General features: G+C 37.8%; 1 protein-coding gene across 7 annotated transcripts in view; it reads left to right on the top strand.

Annotated features, from left to right (window-relative positions):
• The window catches only part of ZFYVE28 (zinc finger FYVE-type containing 28), a 165,199-nt gene that overhangs the window by 68,457 nt on the left and 76,483 nt on the right, over positions 1-20,259 (top strand). For all 7 annotated transcript variants that reach the window (XM_080410366.1, XM_080410363.1, XM_080410365.1 and 4 more), the window contains exon 2: positions 11,413-11,553. In XM_080410366.1, the coding sequence (XP_080266492.1) occupies positions 11,413-11,553 (141 nt within the window). The remainder of the gene's footprint in view (positions 1-11,412; positions 11,554-20,259) is intronic.

Genomic DNA, 20,259 nt, shown 5'->3' with positions numbered 1-20,259 from the left:
AGGCTTGTGCAGGGAAAAAAACTAAGGGATGGGAGATAACGGTTGTTATTTTTGTCTTGTTAGTTTTGGAGCAATTTCCTGTGTTTTTAAGCAAGTGATCATGTGACTCTAGGTTGGACAGTTGTGTAAGTCAGGCTGGATGCAGCTATTACCACGTATGTTCAGAGGAGTCTTGAAATTACTGGAAATAATTAGTAACTTTGATTTCAGAGTTATTAAGCAACTTTGTTGACACTTTGATCTTACGGTGAGTATTTTCTTCAGAGAAGAATATTCCGTTTCTCAATTGAAAATCAATGCTTAACTTTGATCCAAGACTGCACGTACTCTGAACCTTCTGTCAAATGTAATATTCACAGCAAAACCAATTGAACGTTTTAACTTGGGTCATTGAAATGTGAGCTATGACTACTTCAGCAGGTGTTGTTCCCTAATGCTTTGGGAATGCTTATTTGCCCCATTATATGTGAGAAAAGTCATGAGTCTGTCTCTTGTTTTGGTGTGGTCTCTAGTTAGTGTTTATTTCTGAAGTCTGAGCTGCAGAGCCAGTGCTGAGCAGTGATGGTAGGGAAGGACATTCAGCTGTGGTAGAAGACTAAGGTTACTGTTGTCTGCTGACAATACCTGCAGTAAGTGTTTACATTGAAATTGAAGTGAATTGTACATGTATGAATTAATATTTTTGTGTTACTTAGACATGCTTTGTTTTTCACAGATAAGAATTTCTTTTTTTTGGTATTTCAAGTGGAGCGTTGTCTTTGATATTGTTATGGAATATAACAAAGGAGAACTAGTTTGAATTGTATCCTTGCCAAAGCATTGTAAATATTACTGGTTATGCGTTTCCTTTTAGCAGCAGTTATGCAATTAATACCTTTGCCTCTTCTGTCATTTAGCATACTAGAGAAAATACTTGGTAACCAGAAATTTGCAGAATGCATGTGGGGAGAACCTGAACATGTGCAGTTGTAATGTGAAAGTGGTATTGCTGATCAATAAAGAATAATAGGCAATAGGCTGTACGCATTATAGTTTGCCTGAAAAGTCTTTTTGGGAATGTGGGAAAAGGGTCTCTTTGTTAAATAGGTAGCACCAGAATTGTGTTGGTAACTTTTATATTTACCTAAACAGGCAGCAGGTCTGAGAAACTTGATCTTGCTGGAAGAGGCAGTGTGTGACTTTTAAATCCTTGTATGAATTGCCGAAAGGTATTGACAGAGGGTTTGGGGTGTTTGGGGTTTTTTAGTTTAATTTCCCCTCAACAAATGAATATAGGACTGTCCACCTTGGGAAAATAGATATATCAGAAAAGCATTCATGTTGGTATTTAAGTTCTGCTTAGTTTTTGTGCGTTCTGTGAGTTGATTTAAAAGGAACCTGTTTGGGCAGGGGGGGAATAGCTAAAGATTGATACAGCTTAGCCAACTTGCATGCTAATGTGGAGAAACAGTCAAACAAAAACTGAGCTAGCACAGAAAACAGGAATAGCTGTACAAACCCATTTGTTTCCCAGGAGAGATTTTCTGCGTGACCAGGAGACCAAGGACAAACCTTGAAGAAACTGTCTGAGTAGACCCAGGAATGCCTAATTGAGCAAAAAGATTCAATTCAGCAGGGGTGGTAGCAGGAGCGCAGGGGAGCCTTCTGCCATGCGTTGTTATCCAGCTAGTTTACTGTCTTGCAGCAAATACATGATTTTTGTGTACTTGAATATTATTATTTTTTATAGTCCATTATTTTAAACAGTCCATACTGTTTAAAAAGTTTTTAAAAGCATGTTCTAAAGTCCTCTGTGATCCCATTGTTGGTCTGTCTGGTGCCTTTCTCCTCTCTGTTCTTTTGCACTTTCTGGTAATTTTCAAAGCCACTATTCACCTTCAGGCATGCTTGGAAAAAGAATACTGATCTCTGTATCAAGTCCTTAAAAGTCATGAAGGTCCTTAAAGTTTCTTACAACTTCAGGTAGGTCCCTACCTGAAAGTAGATGAGGACTTTCTGCTAAGAGAGATAATGTTAAGTACTCTGCCTGAAAGACTGTGCCTCGAGTGCGTTTGTTATTAGACATGGATGAATCTCCACAGATGGGTGCTGTGGTGAGCACAAGACAAACATCAGTTGAAGCTTCTTGTTATCTGGAAGACGGAATAGGAAATCCAGTTTGACTTATGATGACACTCAGAAAGCTACTTGTTTATGTGCTGTAGCTGAAATACTGGAAGTAAGATAAAAAGATTTACGTATGCAGACATTCATTTGAAGCTATTGTTAGAAGGCAGAAGCTGGGAAAAGTTTCTGTGCTCAGGGCTGTAAAAGCAGTTTCTTTCATCACTGGGCTTGAACAGATGCGTTTCGGAACAAAGTTCTGATGAAATCCTTTTTGTTGCAATGATTGATTGTGCTAGTGATATGATGCCAAGGTAGTTAAATCCTGAACATCTGGCAAGGTGTTGGACCTGAGCTTACTGAAAGCCTCCCACAAGGCAAATGAGGTTATGTATGAACAACTTTACACAGATGACTGTGCTTTTATTAAAATAATACAGAACACCTCAGACTCATCAAAAGCAAGTTTGCTGGGGCAGAGAAATATAAAGATGCACTTTGAATATGAGGAAACCTAAGGAATGTGCTATGCCTGTTAATACCTGAGAGACTATAGTGTAACAGTTTTATAGTCAGCAGGCTTGAACTCGTTGCTGGGTTAGGTTTCCCTCTTGTTAGAGTTAGTTAATCAGGGCATGGACGGAGACATGTATTTCATGATCCAGAAGTGAAATGCTGTATGTGGCAGATTCTCCAAAACAGGTTGGTACTGAAGAGCAAGGCAAAATTGGCTTTCTACCAGGTCTGCTAGGCGTGAGCAAAATACTGGAACTACAGACCTGGGAGGGGAAAAAAAATAATCTTATTAGGATATGTACATGCTAAAACAAGGTGGAGCTGAAAAGAGGTTGCAAAGCAATCCTTCAGCTGCACATAGTGGGGGTTTTGAGGTTTTCAGTTCTTCTTTGTTGGGTTTTAGATTTTTGTGTTGGTTTTTTTTTGAGTGAAGTCTGATTCTGAAAGGAAAAAAGGGTATAGCAAACTAATCATTAGAAAGACATTAACATTGAGGACATGTCAAAGAGGGCATAATTTGCCTCAGTGTTTAGAAACTGTTAAATATTTAGATACATCCATAAAAAATGTTGTAACATAACCTGTGGTGGGTTAAGTCCCCTAATGCTGGAAGTTGCAAATACATGCAGTGTAGCAAGATGGAGGGGTTTGCATTACTTGAAGAAAAATAGTTTGGTGCCACTTCCAAATGCTATGCCATTCTTCTGTAAAATGGGGGGGCTGTAGATCTCAAATTGAATGTAAAAAATCAACAAGGTGCGAAATTGGCTGTCATGTTGATAGATTCTGCAATGTTCTTAGTGATTTGTTACCTATTTTGTTTGAAGAGATACTTAATCTAATGTTTAAGTTTAAATAAAACAATCTAGACAAATTTGAGGCAAACTGCCTAAGAGCATTGAAAGAGTGATTTGCCTGTTTTGATATGTATCCTGACAAGCTGAATTTGCTGCTTCGAAGTAAATATTTGTTCTTTAACCTTTATGGTTTTGCAGCAGCTGAGAGTGAAATGTGATTATCTTAAGGTCAAACTCTTGATATATTAGCTGCTGGAGGTGGCTTTTGCTAAGTGTTTTACAAGTTCAGTGGGGTGGGGTGACCTTGGCTGGCTGCCAGATGGCCACCCAGCTGTGCTTTCACCCTGCTTCTCAACAGGCCAGAGGGAGAAAATAGGATGAAAAAGCTTGTGGGTCACAATAAAGACAGGGAGATCACTCACCAGTTACTGCTGTGGGCAAAACAGACTCAATTTGGGGAAGAGTTCTTGCTAGTTAAAAATAACCTTCTATAGGCTGGGTGTGGAGGCAGTATTGCAAGTTACCCACTCTTCACATGGAAGAAGTGGCTGCTCCATCAGTTCTTACACCTGCTTAGCATGTTGACTTCTCCACAGCAAACCCCCTTTCTATTCCTGAAGTCTGTCTATCTTTACTAGAAATGTAAGCTATGGTTCAGTTGCTGGGTGCTCCTATTCAGCAGAGTACATGTCCGAAAGCTTAAGTAATACGTTTTCAGCATATGCTATGTACTTCCCCCAGAAAATATGGATTTGAGCTCATGCTTTTCTAGATTAGTATTATGAACACTCGAAAATAGAAACTGTGCAGTGACTTAATCCATCACGAGTGAAAATGGACTGTGTGGCAGTCTCAAATATTTGCTGCTCCAGTTCGGTGTAACAGCTATCAGATTTTCCTTTGAGGGCTGGTATTAAACCATTCTGTAGGGGAAAAGAAGCACTTAAATGTGTGTGGGGAGACTGTGCTTGTATTGCAAAACCATCCGCTTGATTTTTGTTTTCCTATAAACCATTATCTCACTGATTTTTCTGGGGGGAGGGTCTTTGCTTAAGGTGCTGCTACTGTTTTATTTTGTTAACAAACTGTTCACCTGTCTGTCTTGCTTGTGTAATGATATTCTGTAGATAAACACAGAGCAGCTGGCAAAGCTTTAAGCAGGCTGTAGCTTTTCTCATAGTGCTTGTTGTTTATGTATCCTCACAACCAATTCCAAATTGTCATATTCATTTTAGATTCATTTTTCTTTTTATGCATGTGCCACACCACTTCAAGACTTCATCCTATTTTACAAAACATGCATGTTGAGGGGAATTTTTTCCTTGATGGATAGTACTTCAATTAGTTGGTAGATTAAAAGGAAAAAGGAAAAACACAAAAGGAAAACTGAAATCCAAACAAAGAAGGCCCCAAAACAACTGCTTACTTGGAGTAGCAGAGTTCTTCTTTAATAGGAAGAAAAAAAAATTGCTACTAAAAATTGAAATTTGTATTTAGTTACCTGAAATTTTGGGTCACTTTCCTGTTAAAGCATGATTGTTTCTTAGGGTTATTTGTTAGCACTTGGAAATCAATGCAAGATTCAAAGGACCTGTCCAGAGGAATGATGTAAGTACATTTGCTTACATAAGAAGTGAAAAATCAACTGATGTAAGAACTTGCTGGTATTCTTTTCTGAAGGAATACCTTATATCTGTGGAATTTGTCATCTGCCAGTTAAGCCTACTAGTACAAATGTGACTGGCATAGTCAGTTTTCAATTGGGTAATTTTCTCTCACTGGAAGTCTTTTAATGTTCACAATGAATAAACTTGGGATGTTGTGCCTAAATCCTATTGCTTTGGGACAAAACACTTTTTCCTTCTTATAAGTCTTAGTTAAATTTAATTAGCTTAGAAGTAGCTACATGCAACATCAACTGTAAGCTTTAAAAATACTCTGTTGCCTCATCACTGGCTGTATTTAAACTGCTTAGGACCTAATTCTTGTGCCTTGTGCACAGAACATTACAGCTCATACAATTGAGTTCTTTTCCAAATTGTTAGGGTGACGTTTTCTGTACGTTGCAGTGTAGGATCATGTTCTTAATTTACACCATTTCCAAATTCTCATCTCAAACTTTATGTGCTTTCAATTCTGAAGTCCTTTTTCTGATTTCTGTGCTATGCAGTAATGGTTTGTATTTGGCAGTGTCTGATAATGCCAGCATTTATTTCGGGGAATAGAAAGTTTGAGGTTGACCCTTTTTATCTGGGTATGTGACAACGCATTTCTTTCAGTTCCCTTAAAATGGAGTAGGCAACAGATTTTTAGACTGAGAACTGGGCCCACAGTAATAGAAACATTTATACCATCCTTTCCCTTCCTAAAGGGGGAATAAAGGAACCTACATAGATGAAACACAGTTCCACTGATGTGAATGCCATGGCCTTTCTTTAAAGTGTTTTACCTGAGCTGTTAAGAGTTGTGGCAGAATAGAAATTGTTGAGCAGGTAGTTGATGTTTGTTAACCTTCCTGGCTAAGGAAGGGTAGCATCGTGTGGCACCTAGAGCAATTAAAAAGTACTGCACATGGCCTGTTGCCCAATATTGCCCTGTGATTGTGAATGCAGTTTCTGCAATGTATAACAAAATACATGTATTTGGTAAAGGCACTTTTTACCAAGTACTATCTTGAAAAGTTACCCTGATGGATGTAGGTTTACTTTGTTCCCTTATTGAAAAGCAATCTGGATTTGCCATCAGCAAAATGCATTTAATGAATACTTTCATATAGTTTCTTTCCATAGGGATCAAGTCAGGGTTTCTGAGCATATGGGAAAGACATAAATTCTTAGTGTTGGAAAAATGCCACTGAACAAGTGAGATCTGGAGCCTTTCATCTTGGGTCTGTGGATTTTATTTTAGGCATGGTTGGGGTTTAGCTGTTGTCCTGAAGCCTTTAGATCAGCAGTTCAGAATTATGAATATTATTTTCCAGACGATAACTGACAGGCATCAGAAGATAGTCATATCATTAGCTGGGATCTGGCTCATTTGCATGGTTACCTTGCTTCTGTTTTTCCTTTGACTCATTTGGGATTATGTCTTCTGTCTCTTTTTGTGGTGGTGAGGGCTCTGTTCATGTTGTAGTGCCAGTAAAAGAAAAAGCTTCAACAATACCTTTACTTTTCTACAAAGGATTGTGGAAACCGGAGGGATACATTCCCTTTCATGTTCCAGTTATGGGCTGCTGTCAGTTACGTTTAAGGTGATGCATATTTTATGTGTTACTTGAAGAGAAGCAGTATTGATACTTGAAGGCTGTTGTTAAAGATCACATCAAAGGCACTTGCAAGCTTGTTTCAAAAGGAGAAAATCTTCCCCAAGAACCCCTCTTATTTCTGGAAATATATTTTTTCAAGGAGATTCTAGAATTACTTTATCGTTTGAGATTGATATGTTGGCACCCTGGCTTCTCATTGTAGTATCAGTTTTCCATCCAGCTGTTTGCTTCTGTCCTGTATTGGGAAGTCTGTGCTAGAATTTCTTCCTTTCCCAGTTAGTTGACACTTCTTTTTTTATATAACAGCCTCTGGGTTTGGTAGACCAGCTTGTTTACAACATGTGAGAATACCATCTCTTCAGCTGATAACATGCAATTAAGTAATCTTATAGACCTGTTACTGATTTAATAACCTGTAACAGGTCTCTTAATTTGTTTTCCTTTTAACATTGTCATAGTCGGTATACATCCTGTTTGAAAAATCAAATCAGAATTCATTGTGCAACAGGCTGAACTAACCTCATCCTAGTTGCTCTTTACTAATGGGACTTCATGGGCAAAACTCGAGTGTAACTGGTGCAAGAGTTAATGCAACTTTTTCATGTGAACAGTTTTATACTGACCTTGTGGATGGCAGGCAGTCTTGTGATTTTGATCTCTGACCTAATGGGAGTGGTACCTAATAAATAGTAAAAATCACTAAAACAAATATTCAGCGAGTGATCTTTCACAAAAAAGACACATAATGCAGTATTAAATGACATGGCTAAGTGTTTAAAAAAAAGTAACTGATAGCGTGCTGATTCTGGTCTTTGTACTGAGTGGAGTGATAATTGATGTATATCATAAAATCAGGATAGTAAGTTACGACTCACCTAAGTGCTGATTTCAAATCTGTGAATGTACTCCAGTGGTATGGTAAATTATGTCCTGGCCATATAGCTACGCAGGGTAACTTGAACCATTTGCTGGGCTGAATCCATTTGAATGTTGGTTGTTGAATATAAACAAGTACTAAGACAGAAGGTGCAGGGTATACCTGTAGAATGAGATTGCTACTTGGATAGTTCATACTCAGGACAGTGTTGGGATGGTAACAGATTGAAAACCACAACAATACCACCACACACAAACTTACACAGAGCCCAGCAAAAATTCCCTCCAAAACTGTATGTGCAACCTACAGTTGCAGCATGGTTAAAGGGGCTTCTGCAGTCTGTGGATCTGGAGAAAGTCAAATAAGTACTTGGTGCTTTAGTGGAAAAATGTAAAATGAGCAGTATCTAGAAGTTGAAGTCCAACAAATCAAAACAAGAGTTTAGTTGCATAATTTGGTGGTAAATGTGATTAATTCCTGAAACAAACTACCAGGATAAGTGGTAGGTTCTGGTTTAGGTGCTTTCACATGAAGTCTTTCTATTAATTTGAGCCTCTGAGAATGGGAATTACTAATTCTTATTCTGCCAAGGAATAATAAGTAATTTGGAGGGAAATAACTAAACCATATGTTGCATAAACTGAAAGTAAACATTGGCTTTGAGCATGGCACTATCTCTTATTTTCTGCTACCAATTGGAACAAGTTGAGTTTAGAAAGTTGTGGTTATTGGCTTTAAATGGCCCCCTGCTAAGAGATTTAGTGTCATGCAGCTTAGGCTTGCCGGGGACCACATATGATTGACACAGTTAATCAAAGATCATGCAACTAATCCACACCAAACATAACACAGTAGAGAGAACTCAATTAAAACTATTGTTCCTTCAATTTAAAAGATCAGCCACATGGGAGCAAGTATCTCAGCCTTACTTGTTTTGCTTGAGACCAGTCTTAATAAACTGCCTTATTTTGCTTCCCCAGTAGAATTTAGATGTTTATAAATCAGCAGTCATGCTTTGCCGCAATTCTACACTTCTCCTGCATCTTTAGTTAACAACTTTGTCTAGAAAGTTTTAATGAATGCTGATGAAAAAAGTAAAAATCTGAAATAATAAAGATAGTTGGGTAGTGGAAATGCTGAAAGAAATGCTTTACTAAGTCTTACTTAAAAATGCAGAAGTTTAGAGCTAGACAAAATTAAGTTTGGTAGTTTAATTATAGGCTTTCCCTATTATTATCGTCCATTTTGAATTTTGTTTGTTTCCCTGACCATCTATTGCAAGCTTTACTTTTCTCCCTGGGCAGGCTGTAGTGAAGACATTATCCAAGACTGTAAATTTTTGAGAGTTTACACTTAGGTACTGAAACTACTTAATAATAGATGACATTGAAAGTATTAAGAGGAAGAATATGATTGGAAAGGCTCTGTGTTTTGTAAATAGTGGCTGTTTAAAGAAGAAAAGAACCTAACACTCTGGTTACTACATTTCAACGGCCTGAAAATACTTTTCATTTCTGACTTGCTTCAGAATTTGGGTGGTGTGAAGTAGTGGTGTAGGAAGCTGCTGGGCAGTGTGACTGTTCACAGCAATATTAAAGGTAGCCTTAAATTCACTCCATTCATGCACAAGTAAGGCATATAGGAACAGGAGTTGATGCCTCTGTTTGCAGGGTGGATTGCTGTTGTCTCATTAAGTTGCTGACTGGGAACCAATTCAGCATGTAACACTGAGGGCGTATTTAGCATCACCTGACTCCTTGATCCTGTCAAGTATGGAGGATGTATACTGTTTTCTTCAAAAGCTGTTAATACTGTTATTCCTTTTCAGGGACTGAACAGCTGTGCAGGTTTTAATGCTTTTGCACTATGAAGTTCGCCTGAAAGGATTCTTTTGCAGGATATGTATCTTGTGGAGGCTAAAATAGGGATTTTAACAATATGGTGTGGTATCTTATGTTGAAATTTTTTTTGGAAGTAAGAAGCAAAAATAAGTGCGTTTTTTCAGGGACTCCTGACACCATTTAATAGTGCTCTCGCTGCTTCTGAACCTGTTTTGCTGTTGGCAGAGGGTTGCCATTAATCTTTCTGTGTGATCGAAGACAGTTCCTGTCTTCTGGACTAGCGCTGCAGAACTGGGTTTATGTGAAGCATGAGATTCAGCTTTCCAATATGCCTTTATCACCTCTATTAGTGCTTTAAACCTGTGGTTTGCTTACAGCAGCATTTCTGATCTCACTGCATCCATATGCCAATCCCTTAAGAACTTTTGGTGTTTTGTCCTTTTACAATACTGAAAATGTTTCAGAGAGAAAATGCTATGGTTTACAAGATACCTCTCATTATACCCTCAGTGGTTTTGGGTTTTGTCCTTTGCCATTTGTTGCATTTGGTGATGTTGACTTTTAAAGTGATGTTATCTTCAGTTTAGCTGTTGACTAATTTCTTCACTGTATTACATTTGTTTCTGTTGGTACATGTTTTGCTCTGCTGTACTCAGCTTGTACATCTTATTGAGTTGTCATTGAAAATGTGTTACTGGGTAGTTTCTATGCTGTTGCTATTAGCTTTAGTTTATAAAAGCAATGTTTTCTTTTAACCCAATGGATTTCTGTACCTGGAAGTTCTCTATGTTGTCGTTTTTTTCCCAATGTTGGAGTCGCTGGGAAATGCTTCCATGCAACTTGGTCTCTGTTTTTACTGGTTCTACACATAAATAGGTCCTTCTAAAAGTATTTTTGTATTGCTTCATTTTTCAGTGCATTAAGAATCAATTTCAGACACTTTGCAGCTATTTTTCAGTAGTATCAGGTGGGTTTTTTCTTTCATCTAGTGACAACTAACTGTAATACCCAGTCTACAGTTAGTTTATTAATGTTTCTGATGCTGTGATTAAAAACAACTATCTTGATTTTATATACATCTGACAAATCTGTGTAAGTTTTACTGATGACTACTTCAGAGTAACATGAGGTTGTCTTATCTGAGCCCATAAATGTTTAACCAAGTTGCTGGCGCCTGCAGGTAGGAAGAGGGAGGGAGTAGCTCTTTTACTACTATTTTTTTTTTACTACTATTATTTACTACTAATAAAAGGGGTAAATTTTTAGTAATATGTCTCTATTTTTGGTGGTGTATTGTTTCATTTTTCTGTTATTGCTGTTAAAAGTGCTGTTTTGTTTTTATGTGGCAAAAAATCCTTTGTGATAACTCTGTCCTTAGCCACTTGGAAGACTTGTGGCATAGTTGCCATGCTGTAATGCCTTGTTTAGTCACATTATTTGCTTTGTGAAGTCTTTACATCTGTTGGTCTATGGTAATGTATCTGGTAGATTCAGTACCTTTTACCTTTTGTGGCTTGGTTCTTGTGATACTCAAAGTGAAGATTCTGACCAGGTAGCAGTGTCCATCATGTTGCAGGAGTTACCACAGTGCTTGGTAGAGTATCACATTGCTTGATAGATTTCGGGGGGGTTGGTTTGTTTTTTTTTAATTTGGAAAGCAACTTTGTCTTGTTTTGCCTAGAACTGAAGTGTTTAATAAACAAAACCGGTGATTCAGTTGTTTGCTTCACCAGATAATTATGGCACAAGTAGTAAGAATGCCAGGATGGTTTTGGAGATAACAGTAGCTGAGTAATGCCTCAAGTTCATTAGGTGAGAGGTCTGGGGTTTTTTTTCAAGGTAGAAAAAATTTCTAAGTGTGCATAAATATCTCAAGAGCACTCTTTTCTGTGCTGCCACAGTATTTACCTGGATTAAATGTAAAAGAAAAAAAATAATGCAATAAATTAGCTGAAGTGGGTTTTTATTTGCAAAAATCATGTCATTTTGTATATGTCTCTGTTTTCACTACAGAGAACAGACCCACAGCTCCTTGCTCAGTTCTACTATGCTGATGAGGAACTAAATCAAGTAGCAGCTGAACTGGACAGTTTGGATGGAAGAAAAGACCCACAGAGATGTACGCTGCTAGTCAACCAGTTTCGTTCTTGTCAGGTAATCATAATGGCACTTTACTGATTTTATTGACTTTTTTGTGTACATTAAATGTATTACATTATTATTTATTGTATTAATTAGTTCTTATTGTCAAATCCTTTTATAATGAACCTTTGGCAGATCTATGCCTTACCTTAGTTTAAAAGGTATATTTTTTGAAAACACGATCCATAAATTAAATCTACTACATCTCACTTAAGAGTGTTGATGCTTTCCCTTCAATAAGAACATATATTAAAGACTTTGTTTCTTTTACTTAAAATAAGCATACAGACCTTAATAGAACATAAGAAATAATTCAAAATTTCAGGCAGGATAAAGTAGCTAGGTCTTTTGTGGCTGCTCAGCTTTCTGCTAACTTTTCATTAGTAAATGAACTACATAAAGACAGCTGGTAGCGTTGATGATTTATTTTTTTTTAAGGGATATTATTTGCTTCATGTAAATAGTCTTGAAGATGAGAGGAGCTACTGAGGAACCAAGCAGAAGAGGGGTTTTGTCTGTAAATTTTGTCAGAAGTATGAATCTGTGTCTGAGTTGCTGTGGTATAATTTAGTTCACCTAATACGAGACTCCTGAGAGCATTTGCTGAAACTACAGCTATAGTTTGACTGAGGCTTGAAGGGAGAACAACCAGAGACTGCTAAGACCAATTAAGCTAAGTCTAGCTTTATAACTTGGATGGTTTTCTGATTTGAATTATGTCCTGGTTTTGGCTGGGATAGTTAAATTTCTTTCTAGTAGATGGTATTGTGCTGTGTTTTGGGTTTAGGATGAGAGTAATGTTGATAATATGCTGATGGTTTTGTTTGCTGCTATAAGCAGTGGTCAGGGACTCTTCAGCTTCTCATGCTGCCTTGCCAGCACTTGCTTTGGGGACACATGAAGCTGGGAGGAGATACAGCCAGGACAGCTGATGCAGACTGGCCAAAGAATAATGCATACCATATGATGTCATGCTTAGTATAATAAACTAGGGGAAAAGCTGGCAGGGGACCACTGCTCAGGAACTGACTGGGCATTGGTCAACAGGTGGTGAACAATTGTATTTTGCATCACTTGTTTTGAATATTCTAATTAATTTATTATTATTTATTTCCCTTTTTTCCTGTCATATTAAACTGTCTTTGTCTCAATCCATGAATTTCACTACTTTTTTTTTTATCTGATTCTCTTCTCCATCCCACTGTGGTGGGGAGCAAGTGAACAGCTGAGTTGTGTTTAGCTGCCTACCAGGTTAAACCATGACAATTTATTAAGAAAAAAATCAGAAATTGAAGAACAAATTAAGAAAATATAACTGTCCCTCTCATACTGTATACCATTCTACACCAAGTTTTTCAGTAGTAAAATTCAATTTTTTAGAGGTATAAACTATTTTTGTGGTACACTTCATACTTGCACAAATGCTTTGATACTTCCTCTCCCAGTCACGCCCAAGAAAAACAATTCAAACTGAAGTAGGTTCAAGTCCAGAATACACCATGCTCAGGTTGTAGGAGGATTTCTGTATCACAAGTAAATGCTTCCTGTCAAGTCAAGAGAATTGTAAGTGGAAAGACAATAGTAATAAAGAACTGTTTATATCTCAGCCAAGTGAAAAATGGCAGTTAAGTGTAAAGTATGTGTTTTCCTTCACCCATTGCTAGAATTTCTTACTGTTACTACTAATAAAATATACCAAACTTCATTGTATCAAAGAATTTAATCACTAATCAAGTTGAGATGAATTTAAGGATAGTGTCCTGATTATCGTAGCAAATGTTCACATTAATTTAGCTGAGTGTTGAAGTGAAAAAAAAGTCAAGTATTATGTGCTTGATTGCAGGAAAATTAAATTTTAAGTGTGTGGGTTTTGTTTTGTTTGTTTTTAAGAGCACCCACAGAGAGAGTTGACAGCGTATTATTATGTCAGAAACAATATTAATACTTCTAACCTGAATATCTTCAGTTTTCTACTGTACTGTCCCTAGAGAAAAATGTGGAGTTGAAGGATTGACCAAACTGGAAATTGTAAGTTTAGTAACAATCAAAATTCAGTGACTCGGAGGGGAAAAAAATAGTGAAGAGATTTATCTTGAAAGCTCATTGACTTTAGTCTGCTGTGTGATGGATCAGCTGTAGCTAAATCACACTTCTACCTGACTTGTCCTTATAAACCTCCAGTAACGGACCTTCCACAAACTTTAGGCAAATTCTTTCCAGACTGTTTTTTTTAGGAAAGGTCTTCTGGTAAGAAGGGTGGATGAACAATATCATGGTGCAAGATCATCTCCCTGTTGGTTGTTTTATCCCTGGAGATAACAATTTATTCCCTGTTTGTCTGCAGGTTCTCAGGCTTTCTGATTTGTTTCTTGTACTGCAGGCAGACCTGAGGAGCTGTTCTGTTCAAAAAGTAGCTTCTCTGAATGTTTCACTTACAGGAATGCAAGAAATGCAGAATCTAATAGCTCCTTGGTCAGTTTGCTTGGCTTGTTATATCGTGACTCACCACCTTGTGACTCTTGGTACCTTCTAATGCCTGGTAATTTCTTAATTTGTCACACAGATTGATGTTACTAAAACAATCTGTTGCTAGAGGTGAAAGAAAAGATGAAGATGATTTTATTTTTTCATGTAGCTATACTTGTAATTTTGAACTTTCAAAGTTCTGTAGACTAGGTCAGATGCATTGTCAAATGTCCTGTCAAAAATGGCTTTGCTAATTAGGACTTTTATGATTATTTTGTAGGCCTTTGTGTAAAATCCAAGTTTTCTGCTTTTTCTGTTTAAGAATGTCATGTAGATGCCAAGCAAGGGGGAAGGGTCAGTATTTTAGTAAGGATTCAGAATGTAAGTATTTGCTAATCAAACATGGCATGGTAAGAGGAAAAAGTAGTTTTAGCCTAAGGTACGGTGGAGTTTGAGGAAGGTGGAGAACCAGCAGCCAACTCTGCGGTCAAAATGGTTGTAATGGAAGGTTGTGTATGTGAATGTAGTGATAGCAGCTACAATGTGCAATACTTCTGTGATACCTGCAATGGCAATTACACAATTCTGAGACCTGTTTTTTTAGAAATGGGCTCTTTGAGTCTTCAGGCAATGGTTTTGAAAAGGAACTTGAAACCACAGAACAGTTAACCAAACTCACAGTCTTTGCATAATCTTTCCCTTTTTTTTGTTTTTCCATTTATTAAGGTTTCCAGGTTATTCCCATTTTTTTACCTCCATAAAGTTTACAGAGGCATGGTCTTTCTATCAGGTTTTAGTGTGTTCTAGGGACAAAGTTTTCAAAAATCTATTGTCCTTTTGTCTTTTCATCATGGAGTTATTTCATTGTTCCTGGATTGCTTATTTTCAGATTTGAGTGTCTGCTTGATTAACAGATGTTTTGAAATTTGATTTCATTTTATTAGCTAGAGAAGAAAAATACCTTTTAATTAGTGTGATATTTCTGAAAGACCAACAAGTCTTAGAAGTCGATTCTTTTTAGAGAGAGGTTATATTCTGTTAGCTCTTCAGATACTGTTAAGATTCAAGATTTAGATCATTGTGGTTTTAGCTTTTGGTACTATTGCTAAAGAGCTGTAAGGTTACTATAGTGTGTGAACAGATTCAGACAAAAACAGAAGGATTCTGCCTAAAGGATGTAATGCTTTATAGTGGACATCATATTTTTTATCTTAAAACCAGCAGTATTAGTGAAGGCAACTTGAAGGTATGGTGCATTCTGTTATTCCTGTGGATATGCAGAGAATATCAGTCTTCAAGACTGATACTTCTTTAGTAAAGAACTGTAACTCTAAATCTCGTCTTACACTGTTTTGCCTTAGCACTAAGCCATTTGATTATAAAAAATATTTTTTACAGTAAATTAACTTTTTAAAACTTCTGAAGGTCTTGCAACTTGAATTTCAAATGCTGTGGGCTGACTATAGCATGATGCCGAGTGGTATGTATCTGAGTAAGAATCAAGGTAATGGTTTTCAAAGCTTCGCATCTTATTTTTACATTAAGGTGATATAACAGGTTTTCCTAGTTACGGTAGCCTGTTATCAAAATGACATGCCTCATTTTGCTTTGGTGTTTGCATGTCTGGTAGAATATTGTAAGAACATACCTATTAATACAGTACCTTGCATTTATTGTGTGGTTAATACCTATCCAACAGAATAAAACATTTCTTCCTCTACTAGTTTCTGTTAAAGTTGACATTTACTTCAGCATGAAGAGGTGCATGATGAAAAGCTATGCAAGTTTTTCTTAAATGAAAGAAGAGGTTAGATAGGGTGTCATATTTCAGTTTTTTGAAATTTTATTGTTCATTTTATTGATGGTAATAGAGGGAAAGTACTTTTTCTTAAGGAAAACATGCTTGCATCAGTGAATCTTCAGTAATACGCAGTGCTGGTTCATCTGAGGGTTTTTTCCCTGCAACACGAATAATTCATGGAAGTATTTTTGTTTTAGTGGTATAATAAGGTGTCCTTTTCTAGGCTGCTCCCAACATCACATGGTATTGAATTTTATAAGTAATGGTACTTTGGTACACTTTTTAATTTATCATTCTTCAAATTAATTTGCCTCAATCATTGCTATTTTCCATAGATTAATATCTTGTTACTGGAGTTGATAAACTGGTTTAAAATAATTTTTCAGCTATTTAAATAGAATTAGGTTTATTGTTACATATTACAGAACTTAATTGTTTTTTTTAAGAGCAAAGCATAAAAGAAACCTTTATTTCTAACTCAGATTTTGTTAGGACTTCATAGGTGCGGAAGTACTTTACATTGTGGAAATGTTTTCAGGATCATAGTACTTGCTGTTTCAGTATACTGAGAATTACTTCTCCGCATACGGTAGCAAGGTCTCAGAATAGCATATGAGTCAGTTCCTAGCATGATTTTATTAAAATTATTCCTTGAACTGCAGATGGTGTCTCAGCAATGTGTAATTCGATCTGTTAAAGTACACTGAGAAGGTATTTGCCCCATCAGGGCACTGACTGAAGCAAACTGTGGACTTGCCTGGTTGTGTGACCCCTCCCACTGTACCACAGAATAATAAAATGCAGAATTTGTAATATCCGTGACACATGACTGTTTGTGGCTAACTGCTCTGAGCGATGGATGTTGCATTGACTGGTAGCATATTTTACTGGCTTTTCATTCTTTTTCTGCTGTTTGCTTGGGAATCACGTTCTGGATAACTGTGACTGGCAGTCCAGCATTTTCAAGTCAGCTATCAGCAGCTTCAGTATGCTATAACGTTAGGCTTCAGAATGTAGGCTTTAGTGGGCTCCTTCATGCGTAGGTCACTCCTTCATACAGTGGGTGAGCAGCAGACACCTATGAATCTGAACCTCATTACCTATCACAGTGTAAGTTAATGTTGCTGAAGAATCAGAGCCCTTAGAGAAAACTGAAGCATATTTCAGCGTTGTTATGGCTTGTCTGTCTTAACTTCTGTAGAAATATAAAATAGGTGGTGAATGTTCTTGAATTCTTCAAAAAGGAAGCCTTAAAGGAGCAGTCTGTCCCTATGTGTTAAAGGGCAAGCTGGCGGGGAAGATCACCAGCCTGGCTGAACAGAGAGCTTTGTCTGGAAGTCGGGGAAAAAAGGAGAGTTTAACACCATTGGAAGAAAGAGCAGGCAACTCTTGAGGACTTGAAGGTCGTGAGGTTACGCAGGGCAAAGATTAGAGAGGTAAAAGCCCCCAGCCAGAGCTCAGGCTGGCCACTGCTGTGAAAGATAAAACAGTATTTTTTAACAAAAAACGGGAGGAGGGCCAAGGAGAATCTCCATCCTTTATTGGATGCAGCAAGGAGTATTGCCACAAAAGATGAGGAAAAGGGTGTAGCCTGGAGAGAAGGGGGCTGGGGGGGACATTACTGCTCTCTACAACTACATGAAGAGGTTGTAGGCAGGTGGGGGTCAGTTTCTTCTCCCAGATAACAAGCAATAGGACAAGAGGAAATGGCCTCAAGTGGCACCAGGGGACGCTTAGACTGGATATTGGGAAACATTTCTTCACCGCAAGGGTGGTCAAGCATTGAACAGGCTGCCCAGGGAGGTGGTGGAATCGCCATCCCTGGAAGTGTTTAAGAAAACCGCATAAATACGGTGCTTAGGGAGATGGTGTAGTGGCGGACTTGGCGGTGCTGGGTTAATGGTTGGACTTGGATCTTCAGAGTCTTTTCCAACCTAAATGACTTTATGATAATGCTATCAAAAATGCTGTTTCAGCCAGGCTTACTCTGTATTTCTTCCAGCTCAATTTAACAGGTGAGAGACATGAGTTGAGAATCAAGTGTCAATAACAACAAAGCTTTGTCCTGTTGTAAAGTTATAATTGCTATGTAACACTTACACCATACAGGCAGAAGGAGCTTTACCATAGAGTGTGGGAAGAGGCTAAAAATGGGCTGTGGGAAACAATGAGTAAAGAGTAAAATGCTGCCAGGAGCCCATCTGGGTAATCTCCTTTGTCACAAAGGAGCATGCTAAAATCATAGAATCATAGAATGGTTTGCGTTGGTAGGGATGGTAAGGATCATCTACTTCCAACCCCCTTGCCACAGGCAGGGACACCTTCCACTAGATCAGGTTTCTCCAAGCCCCATCCAACCTGGCCTTGAACATTTCCAGGGATGGGGCATCCACAGTTTCTCTGAGCAACTTGTTCCAGTGCCTCAGCACCCTCACAGTTAATAATTCCTTCCTTATATCTAACCTAAACCTACCCTCTTTCAGTTTAAAGCCGTTACCCCTTGTCCTATCACTACATGCCCTTGTCAAAAGTTCCTCTCCAGCTTTCCTGTAGCCCCCTTTTAGTGCTAGAAGGCTGCTTCAGGTCTTCCTGGAGCCTTCTCTTCTCCAGGCTGAACAGCTCCAACTGTCTCAGCCTTTCCTCATAGGAGAGGAGCTGCAGCCCCCTGATCATTTTTATGGCCCTTCTCTGGACTTGCTCCAGCATGTCTGTGTCCTTATGCTGGGGGCCCCAGAGCTGGATGCAGTACTGCAGGTGGGGTCTCATGAGAGCAGAGTAGAGGGGGGAAAATAACCTCCTTCAACCTGCTGGCCATGCATCTTTTGATGTAGCCCAGGATATGGCTGCCTTTCTGGGCTGCTAGAGCATGTTACCAGCTCATTTTGTTTTTCATCTATCAATGCCCTCAAGTCCTCCTCAGGGCTGCTCTCAATCCGCTCAACCTCCAGTCTGTATTGATACTGAGGATTTTCCTGTCCCAGATGCAGGACCTTGCATTTGGCCTTGTTGAATCAAAAACAAATTTTTAATTAAAAAAATTATATTCTTCATCTTAGAAATATGCTTTTTGTGTATCTTAAAAGCATAAAAACATTATTTGCTTTCTTAAGCTGGAGATGGATGGATAAGGCAGTCTAAAAGTAGGGTAGCTCTGTATGTGATACTCTTTAGTGTCTCATGGAAGCAGTGAAGATTGTTTGATAATGGGTTACTTAGTATGTCGTTACCAATTTCAGCTTGATACTGGGAAACCAGTCCAGTAACCTTTCGCCTTAGCTTGTACCATGTACATGGGCATATTTCTATATTGCTTTTTTCTTTGATTTAGTACCCCCACCCCAAAAAAAAAAAAAAAATAACCACCACCACCACACACAATGCTGAAGTCGCTGCAGGATTTGCAACATGCCTAGTAAAATTCCCTGAGTGGAAGAGGGCCATGACTGAGCTGCAATGAACTGTGTTATTGAACTTGCATGGATTTCTTTGTAGTGAGGAAATGGAAAGGGTCTTCAGAGTGTGACTTCTGAATTTTTTTATATACATATTTAAAAATAAATTAAAGTTTGTGTAGAATGGAATGACAGCCCAGGTGGTAATCAATAATGCATAAGGGTGAAACTGAAGCTAGATTGACAAGTTGATAAATAATGAAAAGGGAACTTATCTTTGTATACAAAATACAATTAATTTTTTATCAGTAAAAAAAGGATGTAATTATATTATATTAAATAGTTCATGCTGAGGAAGCCATAGGTTGTTATTGAAGGGACTGTGTTGTGAGTTTATACTGCACCATCTGCTTGCAATGACCACATTCATTGCATGCAGACTCCTATGGAAAAATACTGTCTTAGGTGGAAGATGAGGTAGTCATCCATTTAAAACATGAGGCCATAACAGGAGAGCAAGATTAATATTTTATCTGTACCTCAGTTAGAACAGGGAGTTTTTTGTCCAGATGTCACAAGTTTTGTTCAAATTAAAAAATAATGGTATTTTCTTCTTTGTTAAGGAGAGCCCAGCTGTAGAAGGCTCTTAATTTCTGAGGTTTTGAAACATTCTGTTTAAAAAGATAAGATGTTTCATTTCTTAATGCATGATTATCTGCCCTAGATAATACTCTTTCTATTAAGAAAAATTGACACATTGATATTTTGAATATTGACATAGTGGACCCAAGATGTACTGGTATAATTCCCAGAGCATTTGAAGGCTAAATGAGGACAGCGGAGCCAGGTCATTTTAAAACTGACTTTTCTCAGCGTTTCTGAATTATGAGACTATATGAGATCCAATTCTGTAGGAATTAATGTAATGTGACATGGCTGACTATCAGGGGCTTTATAGTTCTTCCACATTCTTCAACAGTACCATCAGAGGATTCCTGTCAGCTCTGCTGTATTCCTCCTTTTTAATCTTTTTCTTTTACTGTTGCAAATAAGGATAAA

This window comes from Falco punctatus (genome assembly GCF_963210335.1).
Source record: "Falco punctatus genome assembly, chromosome: 1".
NCBI classification, from domain to species: Eukaryota; Metazoa; Chordata; class Aves; order Falconiformes; family Falconidae; genus Falco; species Falco punctatus.
Note: the sequence above shows the minus strand (reverse complement) of the source record. Positions and strands in the feature narration are given on the sequence as shown.